We start from the raw sequence: 21,225 nt of genomic DNA, 5'->3' as shown, positions 1-21,225 counted from the left end.
ATGTCACTGTCGCCTGCTTCACTTTGTGCAATTTGTCATTCTCAAAACCAAACAAATCACAGCAGGAACAAACCCGGACGATGAAACCTGCTTACGAGTTGCAAACCAACAATGGGAGTGCTACTTCTTTTGAACAGTATTTTAAAATCAGGAATTATTGTTGAATTATTGCAACACACAAAGATATGTTTTTTTCCTAAGGGTGTGAAGGCAGAAAGGAGGGCACTCCATTGGTGGAAAACAGGGAAGCAGATTTCAGACATCCAATCACAGTTGCGGCAGTCACTTTACCTGGTTTCCAAGGAAGAACTACAATAAATCCAGTGGACACGGAGGAGAGAAACACAAGGAGAAAGAAAAAGAGAAAGAGTGAAATAACATGTACTGACAATGACTACAACTGGATTTTTGTATTGTATGCAGGTTTGGCATTATTCATGCACAGTATCCTCTAGAAACTGGTTCTCAAAACATTAAATTCCTTTGTAAAGATCCTCTGTATTTGTATTTCAGCTCAAAATTAGTCGTGTAAGCAAAAAGATGCAGTGGACATGAATGCGGGTGGATGTTATGGTGATGTGAAAATGCTCTATAAAACTGCCAACTGATGATGGTGAGATGGAAGTGAAGAGAGTGAGGAAGGTGAAGCCAGACACAAACGAGCAGAAAGACAGACAGAGAGACAACCAATGTGACAAACACAAATCGGTGTGCTATTAGTATCCCCAGTGTCCTTCGTTCAGACACTAGATATCATTAACCAGTGGATAATGATGGAGTGGACACAGACAGCAGTGGTAGTGATGGCCGATCCAGTAGAAGCTGTTGAAAACTGTTAGGGTTTATGGCCGCTGTAAAATGCTGCATAGATACACACAGACAGGCGGGGCTACGCATAAAAAAAACACACTAGCTGGGTAAACACTCCTCCCCCTCTTGTAGATTCAAAACAGCTTTCATCATCCCTGGAGACTGTGAGGGTTTGGTGTGTTGACTAAAAAGGGCCGACATGTTTAGAGACACCAAAGAGCTCATCCAAACTACATAGTTTTAGATTGTTGGTTAACAGGATTGTATTTCTGTTGGCCTGAACAGATGGCAGCCACACTGACTTTTACATCTTTGGCTTTCTCTGAAGGCAAAAACAGAGAGTTGGGCGCAATCTCAACCTACATTTTGTTTTCTTTGGTCCAAATCATAGTGGAAAAGTTTACTTTGTTGCATTCCGGTATTTGGTTCCTTTAGGTTCACACTGTGCAATAACAAGCGAACCAGGGCTTGTAAACAAAAGTCACATGGACTCACAAGTAGCTAAAACACATTTTCAGGCGTGTCAGTGCGGTTATTTGGTGCCACCTTCAGTTCAAATAGCATCGTTCTCACCCGCCCAAATGAACTGAACTAAAGGAAGAAGCACTCCAGAGTTTTAATAAAGCTGCTCCAAACATAACTGGAGTGAACGCCACCTGATAGCAGTGCTAGCAAATAAGCTAGTCTACCTCATAAGTGCCCAGGAGCCCTGTGTGTATCTATGCCGTTACATTTACACGGCTATATTAATGTTTTGGTGATGGAAGGAAGGCACAGCTGACAATCCCAGAGTGCTGTGAGATGTTACAGAACACGTTATAAACATGTTAAATCACTGTTATCAGGAGATGTCAATGTTATAATACAATTATTTAAGACATTCAAACACATGAACACACCATGAGTACATGATGTTGTGAGAGATGGACACACACAAGAAAAATACGATGACGTTATGTTGAGAAGGGTGAGTAGTTAATTGGTGCCTGATGGACAAGTGAACACACAGCCAGCTGAGAATACTCGAACCTGTCGTACAATCACAGCTGGGTCAAACAGTATCTGCAAATAATTCTTAAGGTGCAATCACACCTACAGTTTGTTGTCTTCGGTCAAAACCAGAGTGGAAAAGTTTACCTTGTTGCAATTTTGTATTTGGTTCGTTTAGGTGCAAATGACAAGACTTATTCGCAAAAACCCTTTGACCCAGGTCTACTAGCAATTAAAAATCAATAATAAATCATGAAGAACAATAAAAACATTTCCTCTTTTTTTTGTGTGTTTTTTTTACAGTATTACACCACATAACATAGCTAACAAACACTCTAATAGCTTTAGTAAGGGGGAAATCAAACCAAAGACTGAGCTGAACTCACCCGGTATTTGTTCTCCCCTATCTGCTCCACCTGGAACCTCTTGGCACATTTACACTGGGCCACCTGCCGAGTCACCTGCACCGAGAGAAAACAACATGTGAGCAGACTGTGTGTCTGTGTGTGTGTGTGTGTGTGTGTGTGCAAGTCTGATATTGAATGACTACTTCTCTGCATTCAGACTGCTAGTAAACACATCTTCGCTCTCTTGTCCAATGGCTGATTTGAACTAGCTGATTGGTAGCTGTATCGCAAATGGTGTAATGGTGCAATGTTGCCTAAAAGTTCAACTGCAACTAACTTTATTGCCCTGAAAAAGGAGGAACAAGCTGATTGACATTGGCCAATGTTTCTCTGGATATAGGAAATGAATGGTCTTCCAGTGGCTGGTTGCTCACAATATGAATCCATAGCCTAGTATCTGACCTTATCATGGTCATTGCTTTGTGTGTTTGTCTATAAACTTTCTCCACTATCCCTCACCTCGTCCTCTATCTTGTCAGCATCAGTGGTGGGTCTGTAGGCGTCCTTGTTGGGGTGCAGCGCAGCAACAAACTCGTAGTAGTCGATGTAACCGTCTCCGTCTCTGTCAAAGATGTCTGCCACCGCCGTCATCTCCAGCTTACTGGTGGGGAACTCTGCACAGGACAGTGATCAATCAGTTAAAGGTGAAAAACTACAGATTTTCTGAGAGATAGGGATGCAGTTAAAGAATCTAGGTATATGTTTTTGTACTTGTCAAACAAGTCACCCAACCAATCAATCACCCCATCACCCATGACGTACTTGAGGCCAGGATGCCGTCGATGAACTCCTGGCGTGTGATCTTTCCGTCTTGGTCCTTGTCGATGCGTCTGAAGAAGTCCATGACGCGAGACTTCTTGTGGTTCATCCAGCGCATGTACTTCTTCCTCCACACGTCGAAGTCAAAGTTGGCAAACTCTTTCAGCTGAAAAATGACCAAGAGTACGGTCCTGTGATATTTTTCATGCCACAGTCATGCCAGTACAGCATATAAAATTGAACAAAATTGATTGAGAGACAGAGAGCCTGTGAGTCTGAGTGTTCTGGAGTAAAATCAAGATATTGCCAGTTCTTTTTAGAGAGTTAGAGAGAGGGTAAAATTGTAGAGCAACTGTAGGGAGAAGTAAACTTTGTATTCGGATGTAACTTTTTACATGGCAAGTAAACTGGGACACATTCAAATCTAGGACTCCTCTTGTCAAGTTGACCAAAATTTCATTATCATTTTAGTTCATTTAAAATGTACTAGGATGAAAGCTACCTCCTCAAGCCTGTCCAGAGCATCGTTGAGTTTGCGCTGGCGGTCGAGAGCCAGCAGCCAAACCTGCTGCCATCTGGAGCAGAGCTGGTTGAGCCGTGGGTTGCCCCCGGCAACCTGCATGGCCGCCTGCTGCTGCTGCTGCTGCTGCTGGTGTTTACCTGCAGAGGGAGCAGGAGGAAGAGTTACACTGTCTTCTTTGTTCACTTCTGAAAGACTTTCTGTAAAGCTAATGTTATGTATAATGAGTGCATTTCCAACACCGGCACTTGCACTATGCTCAAAGAATGGGAGGACTTTTTTGTGCATCAAAGGTAAACGTGATGTGACTTACGAGCTCCTCTCCTCTCAGCCAGGCTGCTGTGAGTCTCAGATGGTTTCCTCTTGTAGGTCTTAGTCACCTTATCCACGTCAGGCTGCTTCCTCGTCATCTCCTCCATAAACATCTGAAAACAAAATACACAAAGCAAAGTTGGAACAAACAAAATACACATAATCAATGAGCGAGCAAAGTTGGAGAACACAATTAGCAGAGCGTAGTACTAACACTACCAGGGTTAGGGGGTTGATTCCAACTAGTGAATGTAGTAATAATAACTTTATTTATATAGCACCTTTAAAAACAGAGTTTGCAAACTCTGAATAAAAGCAGAATACTCAAAATTAATTTACAATAGCAATGGAACAGTGGGAAACAGGAATTAAAATCAATGAACAAACATCTGATGAGTCTGTGAACCAATGGGAAACCTACCTGGTGTTCTGTGATGAGTGTTTTGAGTTGAGGGATGTCCTGAGGGAGGGGCTCTGTGTCTCTCTGGACCAATGTGGTCTCAGCCCACTGTAGCCATGACAACAGCTCCTCCAGTAGGTTGGCATTGTTGAGCAGCTCGGTCAGAGCCGTCTCCAGCCGCTGCTCGTGCTGTTTGGCCCACGTCAGCACCTGTAGAGAGCAAAGTTGCTGATTAATATGGGAAATGTCTGTTTTCTTTTTATCCAGGTTCTTATTTGACCTCCCTGGCTAAATAAAGATTAAAAGGAGGATGATTTTATTCTTTAATCTAAACATATACAGAGAACTAAATCTAAAACTCAAAGCTGACTGAATTGGGCCTGATAGGAAACTATTGTTTGATAGCTGTGATCCACTCCTCCCACATCCAACCCCCCTCCATCTTTCCTCCTCCCTCCACCCCTCACCTCCTCGAAGCGCGCCCTGATGATGGTGATCCAGTGTTTGATGGTGGTGATGCAGTCCGGGTGGCAGACGGTCAGGATGGCCTCTCCCATGCCGGCAGCCTTGTTGACGTCGGTCCTCTTCTCCTCCACCGTGCCCATGAAGTCGCGGTGTGTGTGCAGCAGCGCCTGCAGGGTCTCGGCCTCTTCAGGAAGGACTCCACGGAAACGGAGGGTCTGCTCCGCCTCCGACAGCCACTCCAGAAGCATCTGTACCGCTGTGCGAAACTCCTCCGCCTGACGGAGAGAAGGAAGTTGGGAGAGCGTGGAAAGAAGAGAGGGAGAGGTCCATAAAAAAGTCCTGTGTAGCTCAGTGAGTAGAGAACCACACACATTGCCAGGGGGTTTTACTGGGGATACCCCTGCTAACATGTATGCCGTCATGATGCTGTACATAACAAATGGCAAATGTTGTCATATTGAAAAAGGAAAGTGGGAGAAAGGTTGTAAGGTTGTAACACTGTTTTACTTTGAACAACACAGAGGCATCAGTGCTTCTCCAACCTTTTTTAGAGTAAGGATTTAAAAAGGATTCAAAATCATGACATTATTATTTACATTATTAACTTTAGGGAAGAGAAAATAACCAATGCTTCTTCTCTGACCTTTTTTAGAGTGAGACTTTGACTTTAACTTAAAATTAGTGATGCGGTTTAACTTAAAAGCAGAGGGCTTGTTCTCTGACCTGTTTGAGGGCCTGCTGGAGGCGGGTCTGCTTGCTGACAGACAGGGCGCACACTGTATCCCAGCGGTTGCTGAGCTCCTGAAGCTGAACTTTGACCCAGGCCGTGTCGTCACGGCCGGTCTCCATCAGCTCCCGGGCCGAGCGCTTCAGAGCCTGAACGCTGCTGGTTCTCTTACCCAACTCCTTTTGGAAAGCCTGGGGGTTTAGACATTGGTATTGTGTTATGGGGGGGGGGTTAATATGGTCAGCACAGCATGTAGCATTAGATTGGTGTATCATTATACTTTACTCTCGTCCTGGGACCCATTAAAAAATTGTGAGTCACTGAGGTAGTTAATAACCTTGCACATACGCTTAACGTATCAATAAACTTCAGTTCTGCAGTCTAAATACCTTATGGGAGTCCATGAGGTTGGACACCAGGTCCAGGTCTCCGTGGACGGGCTGATCCTCAGCTAGCTGCGGCTCCACCCGGTACAACCAGTCCACCAGGGCCTGCAGGGCCTCGGCAAACTGGCCTGAGAACAGCAGAGCCTCCTCCAGCTTATGTTGTCTGGGTGGGGGAGAGAAGACAGACAGCTGTTAATGACCATTTTTCATGGTTACTAGGTTACAATCTCACCTCTTCTCATCTCATATTTCATATCTCATTTATCACATTACATCTGTAACACCCAAATAGCTCAGGTAATGTTTTTTTTCTGTATATGAAAAACGAGTTGACTAAGTAGAGAAAGAAACAAATCAAAGTAGCTGGAGAAACCACTTTCAGTCCTCAGCCTTTATCCCCCTCACCTCTCCACGCTCTTGCCACAGACGGTGTCCCACTTGTCCCTGACCTCTCCCAGTAGATGGTCCAGTTTCTGGGTGTCTGCCGGCAGCTGGGCCTTGTCCCTCATGGCCTTACCGGACCTCACTGTGGTGTCGTAAACCGGCTGCTTCGAACCCAACGCCTTCTGAAACTCCTGGACAGGGGGAAGAGGGAGGGAGGAAGAGAGAAATGTAGAGAGGAACAGGGGAAAAGAGGAAATTAGAGAGAAATAGCCAACTGCAAGGTACTATGTTATTGTCTGATAATGCCAGATCTCCATCTTATGGAGAATCAAACATACGTTTTAAGATTTATGCGCTAGTTTCCTGCTACAATGAATATTTAAATGTCAATATGTGTCTTACTCAAATACTGGTATACTCCCATAGAATGAGTTAAAGTGCATTAACAGCCAACTGTACCTTGTGTTTGGCCAGTTGTATTTTGATCTTGTCTGGTTCATTGGAGATCTCCAGCTCTGAGTCCAGTCTGTTCTCAGCTTCCTCCAGCCAGTCTGTCAGCTTCCTCCAGGCCTCGTGGAACTACAGAGAGGTTACAAAGTTGTGGTTTGATATACTAATACACTTATGACATTTGATTTATGAGATTTTAGGGTGGGAAACGGTGACCACAATAATCTTCATTTACATTTAGGTAACATTACAAACATAGCCAAGACAGTTATCCAGAGTGATTTACAATGAATATAATACTAGAGGAAGCTTAAATCAAAAATCATAACATTCCAACCAACAGTAGAGACATCAAGGGCTAAAGCCACAAAGTTAAACTTAACTTAAACCTTAACTAGTTTTCATGTTGCCAGTGTATTCACAGTATGCTTTTAACAACATGACACATTCAAGAAAGCCCTTTAGTATCAGTCCAGTACCTGTTTGGCCCGTTTGCGGGCTTCGTCTAGGTGTCGTCCGCGGTCCAGCGACCTCTGGACCAGTTTGTCCCAGCGGGCCTGGACGCTGAGCAGCAGGTTCTTGATCAGAACAACGTCCTGCTTCAGGCTGGCGAAGCGAAGCTGAGACCCGGCTTTCTCCAGAGCCAGGACCTGCTCTCTGTGGGTGTTCACCTCATTCACAAACACCTGGGGAGACACAGGAAGAGTGGAAAAGGAGTTAGGAGGGTGGAGGACAAGAGAGAGAGAGAGAGAGAGAGAGAGAGAGAGAGAGAGAGCGAGAGAGAGAGAGAGAGAAAAGAGAACAGGAAAAATGGCAAGAGTAGAAGAGAAGGAAGGGGAAAGTGTATGTAACATAAAAAGGTGCGGCTGCCAGCTCCTTCTTTGACTTAAGTTACTTATAATAGAGGGGAAAGAAATGATGATCGCAATAGTAAGTACTGATTGCCACCATGTTTTTTGGTGACATCAAAATGTGCAAATGGTGAAAAGTGAAAGAAATAAGATGTTTACATGCTACAATAACCCTTTTAATATCGGAGTAGGCCAGGCATCTTAACTGGACTTCTGGGTTGTTCTAACGAAGTTATGACGTTTGCGTGCACTGACCTAAAACCGGGTTACGAACATAATTCTCAGAGCATGTTAACGTGGCCAAAGACACGTTCACGGTCCATGTCTGTAAACCACAGACTATCTTGTGTTTGTCTACCTGTAATTCCTGGGGCCAAGGCCATGTTGAGGGTTGTCTATTCTACAGAAATCCACAAGAGATCACGTATATTTATCTATATTTATACCTTGTGCTCATCGATCTGGAAGAGCACAGTGTCCAGAATGAGGCTGGGAGGCTGGGCCATGTTCAGGGTCTGCTCAGCCTGGGTCAGCCAGTTGATGGTGTCTTGGAGAGACGTCTGGAAACCTGTCGCCAAGGAAACAGCCTCATCCAGCTTTGCCTGGAAACAGGGGAGAGTTCAAAGGTCAAAGTTTGCAACAACAAAAGCTCTGCTAATTGCTGCTAGCGAGACCTTCCAAACAACCAAGATTATAAATGTGTATTGTTGAAATGCTATGAGATTAAAGGTGATTAATTAGTTACAAATGGCAGCTGATAATGGCATAAATAGGATACATTGATATTGAGAACTAAAAAAGACAATATAAGAAGACAGCAGAATAGGATAGAGCAGAGCAGAACTCTTTTCATGTGTCCCAGTCTTACCCTGCGGTCGTCCATCTTGGTGTTGAGACTGGCCCACTTGTTCTGCAGCATGGCCAGGTTCTGCTGGGTCTGGGTGGTACCAGGACCGGCCTCCTCCCCTCCGCGGGCCAGCAGCATGGACTCTCCTTGATCCAGCAGGCGGTGGTACTGGTCGGCCCGCTGAGCCAGCTGGGCCTGAAGTTCCTGGAGACAGAGAGAGAGAGAGAGATGGATGGATACAGACCGACACCCAAACGCAAACTGATACACATGCGAAGCGATGGCCAAAGGATGAGCGTTGTTGTGTTTCACAGGTTGGTTTAGGACAATGGGAGCTATTAAAATTTCATAGTCAACATATGCCAAGTATCTCTGTGTGTGAAAGAAAGGGCATGTGTAAGTCGATACTCTGAGCACCTGCTCAAAACTTTGCTGGTAAAAATTGTATCTGCTTATAAAATCTGTTTATGATATTGAAAAAAAATACCCGTTACATTCTTATTTTTGAAATGCTGTCAAGAGGCATTCCATGAGTGCTTATAACAGCAATAAACAAAATTGCACCTCATAACTTGAACATTATCACACCGCCTTGTTCGTTGGTGGAGGCCCAAACTAAAATGATTAAATTAAAACCCAAAGCTTGTATCTTTGTTTGACATACTCATATGTTATTACTTAATTATTAAAATAAGTAGCCCTCAATGCCTCTGTCCTGCATTAACTGTGCAGGATTTCCAAACGATTCCTCTTGAGAGTTGAACACCAGTGAAGCAGAAGTGCAGCAGCTATGTAAGTGGGATTTATACAGCGTACAATGGCTACATCTGTAAAGCCTATCATTTTAGCCAATAAAGTGTGTCAGTATTTTTATGTTGCCTGACACTGTAGGTGTTAAAGTGTAATACGTGCCAGTATTTATTTTGCATGATGCCCTAGGTGTTATGGTGTAATGTGAATCCCTGTTACCATGTGTTGCTGGAGCTGCTCCCTGGCTGTCTCAGGCAGACCACCTGTTGGCTTGGCAGCAGACAGCTGGCTCTCCGTCCTCCTCAGCCACTGGAGGAACTCCTCCAACTCGCCATGGAAACCCTCCGCCTGGACGGCCAAAGAGACAATTATTAACATTAAGTTATCCTGTCGCCATTTTAAGATACTACAACAATACTGCTACTACTAGTATTACTGCTGCTACTGCTACCATTGCTGCTTCTACATAATAACAATGATAACAACTGTAACAATAATACAGCAATACTACCACTACTACTGTTACTATTGCTGCTGCTACTGCTACTACAACAACTACTATTAATGATAATACTAACAAATAAACAGCTAACTATTTAAAAGAGGGGTTTCCAACTCAGGATATGATGTTACTATCCCTTGTGCCATAATCCAAGATAAGCATACATATACAGAGAGTACGGGCTGGAACTGAGATTTAACAGAGCTTATCTAGCAGAAACCCATCTCTTAATCTAGTGCAGCGTGTCGTTCCTACAGTACCTGCTGCAGTGCGGCCTCCAGCAGTTTCTGCCGCTCCTGGGTCTTGAGCAGCAGGCTCTCCCAACTCTGGTTGAGGTGATCCAGCTGGTCTCTCAGGTGGCTGGCCTCGTCGCCGGGAGATGACTCCAGCAGCTCAGCGCCGGCGCCGTTCACCGTCTCCACCGTGGCATGATGGGATAGCACGTCGTTACGCAGCACCTGGTAGAGAGCAGAGAAAGAAAGAAAAGAATTAGATTTAATTAAACTTTAAAGCTGAAATACAACAAGTAGCACATGCATGTGCAGGGTTGAAGAGAATGAAATAACAGAAGATGTAAAGACTTATTTCAACTGTGGTTCTCTAAAATATAAGGAGAAACCAAATCAGAGCTATAGGACAGGGCTGAGTTTCAACTTAGTACTACAGTTATCATAGGCCAATAATCATGGACAATGGACAAACATAATCTTAAGAGTCAAAATGCTATTAAGAAACAACATTTATTTAGCCAGATAGGTTTGTTTAGAATGATAACCTGGCCAAAAACAGATGAGATGTGTCAGCTTTTTTAACTTTGTAATGAACAGAGACATACGTGGTGTTTGGCCAGCTCGATCTCGATGGCCTTGGGGTCCGAGCTGATGGGTCGCTGTGTGTCCAGGGTGGTGTGTGTGTGGTTCAGCCAGGCCTGGAGTTCAGACAGAGCGTGCTGGAACTGACCCAGGGCCAGCAGGGCTCCCTCCAGCTTGTGCTGTGATGGACCAAAGACAGAGGATTGGGGTTAAAGTCAATAAATCAATACACTGGACTATAATGAAAAGCATTTGTCAAACATATGCAACAATTCACTTCAGCTTGGTCTCTCTAACTACTAACCACTCTGCTGCCCCACAGGAACCCAACGGTCACATTACCTGTCTGTGGGTGATCTTGTCCCCCAGGTTGTCCCACAGGTGCCGGAGCTCGGTGAGCGGCTCCTGGATCATGTCCCTGTCCGTCTGGTCCGACACCTTCTTTAACAAGAGCTCCCCCTGGTGGCACAGCTTCTCCATATCAATCTGCTGCTGGTAAACCTCCACCTTGTACTGCTGCTCAGGGGGAAATGGAAGGATGGAAGGAGAAAGGTGAAGGGAAGTGAGAAGAGCAGGTTGTTAGTTCTGGACTCAGATCTGTCACTGGGAAATCTAGAGGGAGAATTATGACTGAGTCTGAGGTATTTAACCTACAGGTCAAGGCATTTCTTTATTTGTAAGAAAAGTAGCAGACCATGCACTAAATCTCTTGCAAAAGAAAACACAACAATTTATTGGACTACTAGACTAACAACATGTTTCGGCCTCTGCCATCATCAGGGTGCAGAGGCTGAAACACGTAGCCTAGTTCAATAAATTGTTTATTTCTTTCACAAGAGATGAGTGTGACCGCTGACTTGAACATTCTTTGGGTGTGCGTTCTCAGCTTTTCAAAATTTGAATACATTTCTTTGCTTGTAAACATAATACCGCTTACTACTTCTACCATTACTACTACTACTAATAATGATAAGGATCACATGACAAAATCAGGCAAATAAAACAAGACGAGGTAAAAACACATTATATGAAAAGCCTGCGTGCAAGATGGGTTCTAACATAATCGCTGTGACGAGTGATAACTTTTACACAGAGAAATTAATGATGAAAATATGATGCCAACCTTGAGTTCTTCAATCTGTTGTTTGACAGTGCCCAGGTCAGTTCCCACAGTTGACATGTCACACAGTTTGATCACTGCGTTGTCCAGGTAGTCAAACATGCCCTGGAAGTGCGACACACAGGTCAGCTCACCCAACAGCAACAGAACCACAATCACTTTTAATCGCCAAGTGCAATAACTGAACAGTAATTTATTTTGGTGACAGTTTCAGACCTGCAGTGCATCCTGATACTGCACAGAGGCAGTCATGGCCTCCTCCAGTCTCTCCATCCTCTCTCTCCACGTCCGGTTCAGGCCCTCCCATGCAGCGTTCATCTGAGAGAAAGACAGGAAGACCGAGGAAAAAGATGGGAGTAGAAAAAAACAGAAGGGAAAAGGAGTGAAAAAATGAAATATTAGTGGGCTTGAGCAGTGCAAGATATGTGATGGGATAAATACTACGGTGGTCTACAGAACAAGATGATTTTTCTCTTTTCAGAACCAAATGTTGAGCTTCCCCTTTTTCATTGAACGTATATCTAATCTCTCACCTCATCGATGGTCTTCTTGACCTCAGGTTTCTCTGTTTCTCCGCAGGCGAAGATGAGGTCAGCCCCGAGGGTCCTGACAAACTCCAGCTCCTCCCTCAGACCGTCCGTCTCTGCCTTGATGGCCTGGAGGCACATCGAGTCATTTAGAAACAAAAAATATACTGCACTGCTGCCACAAACCCATCTATTAGTCCTTCATGTTTTCTCTCATCTAGTCCAAGTAATTTACCCCATCCTGCCACTTCCTTATCTGAAATTCTGTGTGTGTCCACGTCAATACCTCAGCTGCCTTTATCTCTTATTGTTTTTAATGAAAAATGAGTACACTCCTGTATCCTGCTGATTTCTGTCCTTCCCTCTCTCCATTTCTGCATAACCCAAATGTATCGATCTGTTGTTTTTGGATCCTTCCTCTCTCTGTCCACACCTCAGCAACACCAGTCTCCTCCCTCCCTCACTTTTCCTCCTCCCTCCCTTACTCACTGCCTCTCCTTCCCCCTCCCTCACTTGCTCCGTACCTCAGCGGCCTCGATCTGTTGTTTGATGAGCGAGGGGTCGACCCCAGGATCCTCCAGCTCCTTCACGATGTCCTGGGAGTCTCGGAGCGTGCTCAGCAGCGCCGCCATGTCGGCCCAGAACTTCCCGGCCAGGTCCAAGACGTCGGTCAGCTTCCCCTCCCTCTCCTCGGCCCGCTGCCGGATCTCATCCCACAGCGAGCGCAGGCGCAGGAGGCGGGAACGCACGGCTGGAGGGGAGAGAGGAGGGGAGGGGCGTTAGGTTCAAGATTGAATTGGTTGGAAAGGGTGAGTGGATGCTATCTGGGCACGCTGGAAAGGATAGCTCAGTCACTATTTGGCAATGTGATATTCAAGGTTCAGGAGTTTTCAGCTGATTGTAAGTGAAATCAGAATTCACCTCAAGACAAGACCATGTCCAGCTCTACTGGTTTTAAGAGATTTGGTGTTTTGTGCGTCTGAATGTTGCCATCTAGCAATTAACTCTGGTTAGTGAAGTCTTTTATCCAAGTATGTCAGTCCACTCCCACTGTCACCACACAGTGAGGCCATTCATGGTCATGAAGCAGCAGACTCAGAAATGCAGGGGGTGGAGGGTGTCAAAGCGGCAAGGTCTTTGGAGGGCAATATAACAAAAGTGTGTTTGTGTGTTGTGTCTCACCACGTGGACGGGTTGGAATAAATACGTATGCTACAGCACTGCACTGATGAATTTGTTCTATTGCTTGACAAGGATTCCCCAGTGGCTCAGGGCCAGTAAGACATTGACTTGAGTCAGTGGCCCAGTTGGGCCTGTGCCCAAAAAAAGTTTCTGGTTTTACTATTTTTTCTATTTTTTAAATCTTTGCCTCTCGGTTCTGCCATTGGCCTCCTCTCCTCTCTATTGTGCTTTTTCTGACCAAAAGAAAAAGCTGTTTCTTTCGCTGTGGAAGCATCAATTACCTTGGGTTGAATGATCAATCAAGCCCTGCTGTGCTTTATACTATTTGTTTTCAATTTCCAAGTAAGGTGGATTGCACTGGCGTGTTTTTAAAGGCACCGGCAATTACTGCAAACACACTCATGACAAAAGTTGGCAGCACATAGCCTGGGTGTTAGCCGACAACCCCTCTTCAGGTCTGATTAATGTATTGGCAAAATGGATAAAGGGATGAATGAATTTCCACTTTGGTTGTTGTTCTGTTTTTTTCATGCTATTGCTGATTAAATTTACAGAAAAGCATCTATCAGTTGGTTATGAGGGCTCATATATGAACACAATAAGTGCAAAAACAAACTTTCAAACAAAATTGTGTGTGTTTGAGTAAGTGTGTGCGTGTGTGTGGGTGTATGTGTGTACATCAGAAAGTCTGAAACCCTCACTCTGTCAAAGAAACATATTATGAGTGTGGTGTTTGCTTGATCCCGACAGCTGAGCCCCTCACCCTGTTAAACACATAGAAAGTGTGTGTATGTCTGCCTGTCTAAATGCTATGTGCCTCTCCTTCACTGCCCCCCGCCCCACTTCCCAGCGCCTCACCCTGGGCGGCGGGGTCGTCGTGGGCGGCTCGGCCGATGAGTTCCTCTCCGCGGGCGCAGAGGGCGGAGAAGGACGGCAGCAGCTTGTCCAGCTCCAGCCCCTGGGCCCGGTGCTCCGCCAGCTGCTCCCTGATCTTATCCACCTCCGCTGCCACCGGGGGAGGCTGCCGCAGCCGCTGCACCGCCCCCTCCAGGGTCTCCAAGAGCGGGTCCATCTTGTCGTGAAACTGGGGACAGAGAGGGGGTGGAGGAAGACAGTTAGGAGGAGGAGGGTGGGTTTGGGTTTGATAGGTGGGTGACGTTTTGAAAGCAGGAAAATACGGAGATGTTACGTAGGTGGTGACTCATCTAATTCAAATTTAAGTCATATAGTTGTTTTATGTTACATCTCAGTATTGTACTTTCAACATGTCACCCAACTTCTGCCAATCTGGCACAGCTGGACTCGATCTAACACACAAAAGGGAATCATCAATCCACACAATTCAACCTACTCTATAGGATTCTGGCATTATGGACAAGAGAGCAGACATGGTACAATTTCTACTGAGTGGTGGGTTTTTTGGATTATCTGGAGGGAAAAAAACGTTTGACCGTCACATAACACAACAAATCTCATCTAGCGACAAGGGAAAGACTCTTGTGAAACAACAGGACCTCTAGGACTGGTTTTAAGGACTTGGATCAAGCCTAGTAGACTAAAAAGTAAACTGGGCTTAATCCATATCCACAAACCTACACAGGAACAGATAGTTTCTACCAGATCTTAATTGGTGTTTTCGGTCACTCAGGGTTGGTAGACACAAGGTTTGGACCAATATTTAGATTATGATGAGCAAAAGCCAAGATTTTGGTGAAAATCTTGTGTACAATCAGTGTATTTGTTCATCCAATTTAGCACCTTGTCATTTTGTCTATTTGTCTGGTGAGATTAGTACTTGATTAGAGCTCGACTAGCACAAGATTAGTGTTTTATTATTGATTGGTACTTGATTAGTTGACCAAATCATGTAGTGTAATCCCACCCTGAGTGCCAGTTTCGTGTCTAGGTCAGTCAGTGGTCTTACCTCTACCAGCTGGGTGATTGCAGTGAGCAGTGACCATGGAGGAAATGGTGGTGGGGCAACACACACAGCACATCCACAATGAACGAGGGATGGGATGGAGGAGGGAACAAAACAGAGAGGGAGGGATGGCGGGAGGGTTGCAAGGATGGAGGTACATAATGAGGGAGATTGGGATTAAGTTGAGGGTGAGGGAGGAGAGAAAAGGAGGTGGGTGGTTTAGGGTGGATGGAGGGATGGGGACAGAGTTGATGGTGCAGGTGGAGGGAGAGAAGGAGCGATACGTGGATCGGTTTGAAGGGGGCGGAAGGTGGAGAAACAATACAATGAGTTAAATCAGAGACATGCATACAATACAAACTGCCAGGCAATATCGACGGTAGCAACACTTAGTCCGCCACACAGGTGATTTAATGACGACTCGTGAAGTGAAGCGCATAAAGAACGTAAAATGTCGGTAAAGAAAACTACAATCAAAGAAGATGGATGTTGCCTAGGTAGACATGGTATGAAAGAGAAAGTCTGAGTGATGAATTTTGTTAGAGCTACATTTTGAAGGGGCAATAACCTACTGTAGGCTGTGAAGCAAGACTAAACACTACCACAGCATCTATGCCTCTTGATATGACTTTTTACGTAAAAAGATATATACTCAGGAGAATGTATAAACTACAAAACACAGCGTAACGCAAGAAGTCCAGGAAGTAACTAATCAAAACAAAACTTAGCATTGACTGAACTCATAACATAATAAATCCTCACTATCATGTTGTTTTGTAGAGCAAGCACACACACACATAGACTTCATGCTGTTATGTCAGGCCTTTCTGTCTGGTCTGGGGCAGCAGACACCAACCAACAAGCTGTAACCAAACCTGGGCCAAACAGGATTTACAAATAACTCTTACTGTTTGTATCAACCTGCCTTGAGGGCCAGATGGGTGTGGTTTACCTCATTAGGACAATGCAGACAGTGTCAGATAGGTTGTCAATCATTAAATATAATTTAATCATACTACACTGGCTGACTGCCATCCCTTCTGACACTCACTGTTTTGTCCTATGCAGCAAATGCCAGCCATTTGATACCCAAGTAGAATAAAACAAACCATAAGATTTATTCATCTATTTGACCCAGGTCTGCCGTTAACACACTGTGAATTTCCCAAACCGAGCAGTAAAACAATTACCCATCCATCCTCTGGACTGTACCTGTGCAGATTGAGACACCGCCTCGTCCAGCGAAGTGGCACGACCTTTGACCTCCTCTTTGATGGCCAGGTAGCGCCTCTCGGCCTCGCTGTAGCGCTGCGTCACCTTCGCGCCCTCCTGCAGGCTGAGCTCGGCCAGCTGGGGGCCGATCTTCAGCAGCTTGTCGATGTGGGGCTTGTGCTCCGCTATCGACTCCCTCAGGAGCTGGGGAGGGAGCGACAGGATAGAGAGAGGAAGGAAAGAATATGAAAGTGAAGGGGGTGATTATAAGAAGAGTGAGAAAATGATTTCAGACAAATGTCAAGCATTTAAGCATAAGCCTTTAGATCAAAATGACTTTAAAATAATGAAAAACATTGTGCATACTTTTGACTGGTAGTGTAAGTTTCCACCGAATTGGCATACTACACACTGCATTATGTCCTCTCTTACCCTCATCTGGTCCTGCTGCAGTCGGAGGGCGTCTGTGTCAATGGCCGGTGGCGGCAGCTGGGTGATGAGGGTTTCGGTCTCTCCCAGCCACGGCTCCAGCTCCTCGTAGGTCTCCCAGAACCGAGCCACCAGAACCTGGGCCTGCTCCAGGTCCGAGAACCGCTCGCTGTGGCTCTGGCTCACCGCCTCGTAGCGGGAGCTCAGAGAGTCTGTCTTCACCTGAACAAGAGGAAAGATGAGGACAGAGAGTTATTAAAGTGGTAATCCATGGTTTCCTCTCCTCCTCACTCTTTAAGCACCAGTGACTCACCATCAGTGCGTCTTTCTGGGCGTCGCTGCAGGTCTCCAGGATGTCGTCTCTGGTGCCGAGGAGCTGGTCCACGGTGTCTTTGTGTCTGATGATGTCGATGTTGAAGGCCCTCTGGACCTGCAGCTGGGCCACCGTCACGTCGGGCTCCAGGCTGAGGGGCCCCAGGGAGGCCAGCTTACGCTCCGTCTCGCCCACCCAGGCCAGCTCCGCATCCACCGCCTCCTCATACTGAAAGAGGGGAAGAGTTTATGGTTAGTAAGTTAAAATACTCACAGTGACTGCAAGGGAGAAATTCACATTTAGTAATCTCATAATATAACTGCATCATAGAGTATTCATAGTGAACAGAGAGAGAAATTCACATTGGGTAATATCACTGTAACTACTTCTAAGACTACTAAACACAAGGGAGAATTACAAGTTAATTAGATTTATAGAATTAGAACTATAAGTTGGAAAAATTTTAAGCTGCACTAGGCAAGATATTTGATGTAAAAATACACCCATCTTGTCAGCCCTAAATTAAAAAGTGGGGCAGCCACAGCGAAGAAGGCCTCATCCCCCCTAATGGAGACGCTGTAGATTCGCCCTATTTGCCCAAAAACTCCATCCACAAGAAGTGACAAATCAAAACCAAAACCAAAACTGTCTCCTAAAAAGCAGAGAGGGAGCGCTCCGTCCAGAGAAAACTGGACTCACCAACATTAGATCTTTTGACTCTCTTGTCTCTTTGGTTTCCTTTGGTATAAAGCATCACAGACCGGCCTTGTTGGTAAACATGAGCGTGCTGTGTATATTTTACTGACGAAACCTTACATGATTTCCAGGTTTTGAAGTCCGCAAAATTACCTCTCACTGTCATTTGGGGCCACCAATGTGCTAAGTTGCCTAGTGCAGCTTTAACAGAAGATAGAAATGCAACAGGATGTCACAACCATATACAGTGGCATCATGTGTTTCAAAATGTCAGAGGCATAATGTTAGGAAGTTTAACATTAAGAAATAATAATACCATACTGTCTTTGCAGGCTGCTTATTCTGCTTCCAGGCATATCTTGATTTGAATTACAGTACTTTTAATGATATTTTGCTCAAAAATATCAGCGAAAATATCATTCAGTCAACATTCATGATTACACATACAGAATATGACCAGTGATATTTTAAGCTGCTTGCAGTACCTGCTGTGACCTCTGGATGGCGGCCTGTACCAGCTGTACCCGCTGAGTGATGGTTTCATCAGCCTGGCGGTAGCGCTGGTTGCCGTCGGCGACCAGGCGGTCCAGGCCCTCGCGGGCACGCCACGGCACCAGATCCAGCAGGGCGCTGCCCACCTCGTTCACCGTGTCCAGCACCAGACGCTTCTCTGCAGACACCTTCTTCAGCTCCTGCAGGGTGGGAGGTTCAATTAAGCCTTAATGGGTTATGGTGCGACACTGTTATCATGTTACATTAGAAATGAATCCGGGTAATGTAATGTGTACAAGGTGTAAGCCTGAGTGTAGTGACAGAGCAGATAGATGAGTATAGCTCTGATCTGTGCTGACACATGACACACTCGCTCTCACTCACTCAAACTGCCCCCTAACATCCAAGATAGGTTTCCACAAAGGGGCTCACCCAAAAATAACATAAGGGACAGTTACATCAGATCCAGTGTACTGGTAAATGACCGGTGCTGTCAGGTCTGGACACCTGGCATGTCAATCTGAAAGATTTACTTGAATATGGACTTTTTTAAATGCACTGATATCCAAGGTATCATGCAATTTGTAGTTAGTGGGCAAGGTTGTATTACTTTTCGACACTGACAGCCTACAAATTCATAAATGCGGCAAAGATTATTGCAGAGCCAAAGAAGTGGATGGTAGCAAGGAATTGGATGTCAATATTTCTTGTCCAATCACTTGTAGATAGAAACCGTTAGTGTAATCAATGTTTCTACAGTAATGTTACTCTGGGTGGAATGATATTGGAACAGCTGCAAAAATGTCATTACAGTCAGGAGTTTTCATGAAATGAGGAGCTCTATTTCAACAATGTTACATATCCATAATGGGGGGAAATCATCATCTCTCAATATCTCTAAAATGTAGAGGATCCAGTCTGAGAAGTGTTATCATGTTGCCAATCAAGAGCTTAAGTTACCTACTATCCTTCAAAAAGTACCATAATGTGTTTTCATTTTGTGCCATCAACCATTTTGTAGAGTAGGTGTCACTTTTTCCAAATGGCTGATATCTCATTTTGAAATAAAACTAAATAATGTCACTGTAGAATTAACTCTCTGCCAGTGAAAAAGCCAGTTGGAACAAACTCCTTTATAACACACAGCAATGAAATGTGGTGTGTACTAGTGAAGGGATGTAATGGACAGATGTTGATTCCTTAGCTGTTGTTTCAAACACTCACTTTGAGCTAAATGACTCACTGTCAGAGACAGTAATGTACCAGGAAGCAATGAGTGTTATGTGACATAGTGGAATAGATTCACCATCACATCTTAATACTGTAACTTGTATTGGCTGGCAAGTGAGTGTTTTTACATTTCAAAGACACAAACAAAAAGATTGCTACTGTTGGATGGGAACTTTAGTTTTACTGATCTTCATGTTTCTAGTTTTATGGCACGTTTTTTGACATTGGGATCATTGAAATTCATTCAAAAAACATAGCAGCATCACTCTTAATTCCTCAAAAGTTGATTTTTCTTAGATGTACAAGGTTTTTATCCAAACAGCAAAGGGATACAAGCGTACATTCAACTGTACATCATGACCCTCCACAACCATACCCTCACTCACACACACACACATTTCCACTCATACTCCTCCCACCTTCTGTCTGTCCTGGTAGGCGGGCGTGGCGTCGGGCTCCATGTTGTTGAGCTCTGCCTCCACGGCGTCCAGCCATTGGTTGAGGTCTTCGTGGGCGCTGGCGAATCGCGTGGCCAGCTGCAGCGCCTGCTCCAGGGTGCGGAGGGCCTTGCTGCTGCCGGCCGTCATCTCAGCATAACGAGACTTGATGCCGTCCAGCTTCTCCTGGATCAGGAGAACCTCCTCGCCTGCAGGGGGGGAACAGGACAGAGGTCAGGGGTGGAAGGATACTGTTTCTATTGAATTTATTTTTCTTATATACTACATTCTTTATATACTGCTTCAAAAAGAGACCTATTCCCTCAGTTTCTACTTAAATCTTTATATACACTTCCTTTTTAGAATTTTGTGTTGTTTATGTTTAATGTGACCTACAGGAGCAAACCGAGTCGAATTCCTTGTTAACTTACTTGGCAAATAAAAGTAATTCTGACTGTGATTATTAATCCTTACATCAGCTCATAAAATTCACACGTTCTATAACATCTCACAGCACCCTGAGGTTGTCAGCTCTGCATACTTCTTGTCACCACAACACTTATCTAACCATGTAAATACGACTGTACAGATACACACAGGCTACTTGTGGGGTAGGCCTGCAGTCCACTCACTAACGCTGCTAGCAGTCAACATGGCTAATATCATGACATGCAAAGAAAAACACAAAACAGATGTTTGGTTCACCACTGATCTAAAAATGTGTGGTTTGGATGGGAATCTATGAGTAGTAAAAGAGTGTTTCTCCCACTCGGCCTGGCCGCTCTGTGTATCTGCGGAGGCAAGCTGAGGTCTTTTGTGCAAATATACACTAAACATATCAAAATATGCCCCAAAATGAGTCATTAAAAAGAGAAAATTTGTGCGGTCGAAATTCATACACTGTATGTTGTTTTTGTCATCTTAGATTAGAGTCCTTCTCATTTCTAAAATGCCTAAATTTCACAACATGGCTTTAAATATGCAGGATATTGCCTGATTTTATTTGCTGATCATCAAAATCTATAAAAGATGATGACTCCAGTCAAGTCATCCTCCAGTACAAATCAAAAAATGATCAAAGATAACACAGTAAAGCTTGACATCTTATTTGCATTGTCTTCATTTCCAGTAAACTGAATATCATCATGCTGACAGGAGATAGATTAAGCCAGGTTAGGGGTCTGAGGTTACCTGTGGTCTGTTTGAGTAAGGCTTGTCCGTTCTTGATGGCCTGGTCCACCGTCTTCTTCCTGCTCAAAATCTCCTCATTCAGAGACTGAGGGAAGGGAGAGAG

The 21,225-nt window shown here is 44.7% G+C and overlaps 1 protein-coding gene across 1 annotated transcript in view; it reads right to left on the bottom strand.

Moving 5' to 3' along the window:
• LOC139911812 (microtubule-actin cross-linking factor 1, isoforms 1/2/3/4/5) overlaps positions 1-21,225 on the bottom strand; it is a 241,866-nt gene that overhangs the window by 10,067 nt on the left and 210,574 nt on the right. Inside the window, exons 70-99 of the mRNA XM_078290250.1 lie at positions 21,123-21,207; positions 19,914-20,140; positions 18,258-18,464; positions 17,077-17,304; positions 16,767-16,985; positions 16,335-16,538; positions 15,126-15,134; positions 14,060-14,285; positions 12,544-12,770; positions 12,026-12,148; positions 11,709-11,810; positions 11,496-11,597; positions 10,715-10,888; positions 10,396-10,551; positions 9,821-10,018; positions 9,278-9,406; positions 8,330-8,512; positions 7,908-8,063; positions 7,090-7,296; positions 6,620-6,739; positions 6,182-6,351; positions 5,780-5,939; positions 5,387-5,581; positions 4,666-4,938; positions 4,220-4,408; positions 3,786-3,911; positions 3,469-3,615; positions 2,970-3,132; positions 2,667-2,821; positions 2,187-2,261 (exon numbers count right to left, since the gene is read on the bottom strand). Of these exons, the coding sequence (XP_078146376.1) occupies positions 2,187-2,261; positions 2,667-2,821; positions 2,970-3,132; positions 3,469-3,615; positions 3,786-3,911; positions 4,220-4,408; positions 4,666-4,938; positions 5,387-5,581; positions 5,780-5,939; positions 6,182-6,351; positions 6,620-6,739; positions 7,090-7,296; positions 7,908-8,063; positions 8,330-8,512; positions 9,278-9,406; positions 9,821-10,018; positions 10,396-10,551; positions 10,715-10,888; positions 11,496-11,597; positions 11,709-11,810; positions 12,026-12,148; positions 12,544-12,770; positions 14,060-14,285; positions 15,126-15,134; positions 16,335-16,538; positions 16,767-16,985; positions 17,077-17,304; positions 18,258-18,464; positions 19,914-20,140; positions 21,123-21,207 (4,935 nt within the window). The remainder of the gene's footprint in view (positions 1-2,186; positions 2,262-2,666; positions 2,822-2,969; positions 3,133-3,468; positions 3,616-3,785; positions 3,912-4,219; positions 4,409-4,665; positions 4,939-5,386; positions 5,582-5,779; positions 5,940-6,181; positions 6,352-6,619; positions 6,740-7,089; positions 7,297-7,907; positions 8,064-8,329; positions 8,513-9,277; positions 9,407-9,820; positions 10,019-10,395; positions 10,552-10,714; positions 10,889-11,495; positions 11,598-11,708; positions 11,811-12,025; positions 12,149-12,543; positions 12,771-14,059; positions 14,286-15,125; positions 15,135-16,334; positions 16,539-16,766; positions 16,986-17,076; positions 17,305-18,257; positions 18,465-19,913; positions 20,141-21,122; positions 21,208-21,225) is intronic.

Source organism: Centroberyx gerrardi, chromosome 19, assembly GCF_048128805.1.
Source record: "Centroberyx gerrardi isolate f3 chromosome 19, fCenGer3.hap1.cur.20231027, whole genome shotgun sequence".
NCBI classification, from domain to species: domain Eukaryota; kingdom Metazoa; phylum Chordata; class Actinopteri; order Beryciformes; family Berycidae; genus Centroberyx; species Centroberyx gerrardi.
Note: the sequence above shows the minus strand (reverse complement) of the source record. Positions and strands in the feature narration are given on the sequence as shown.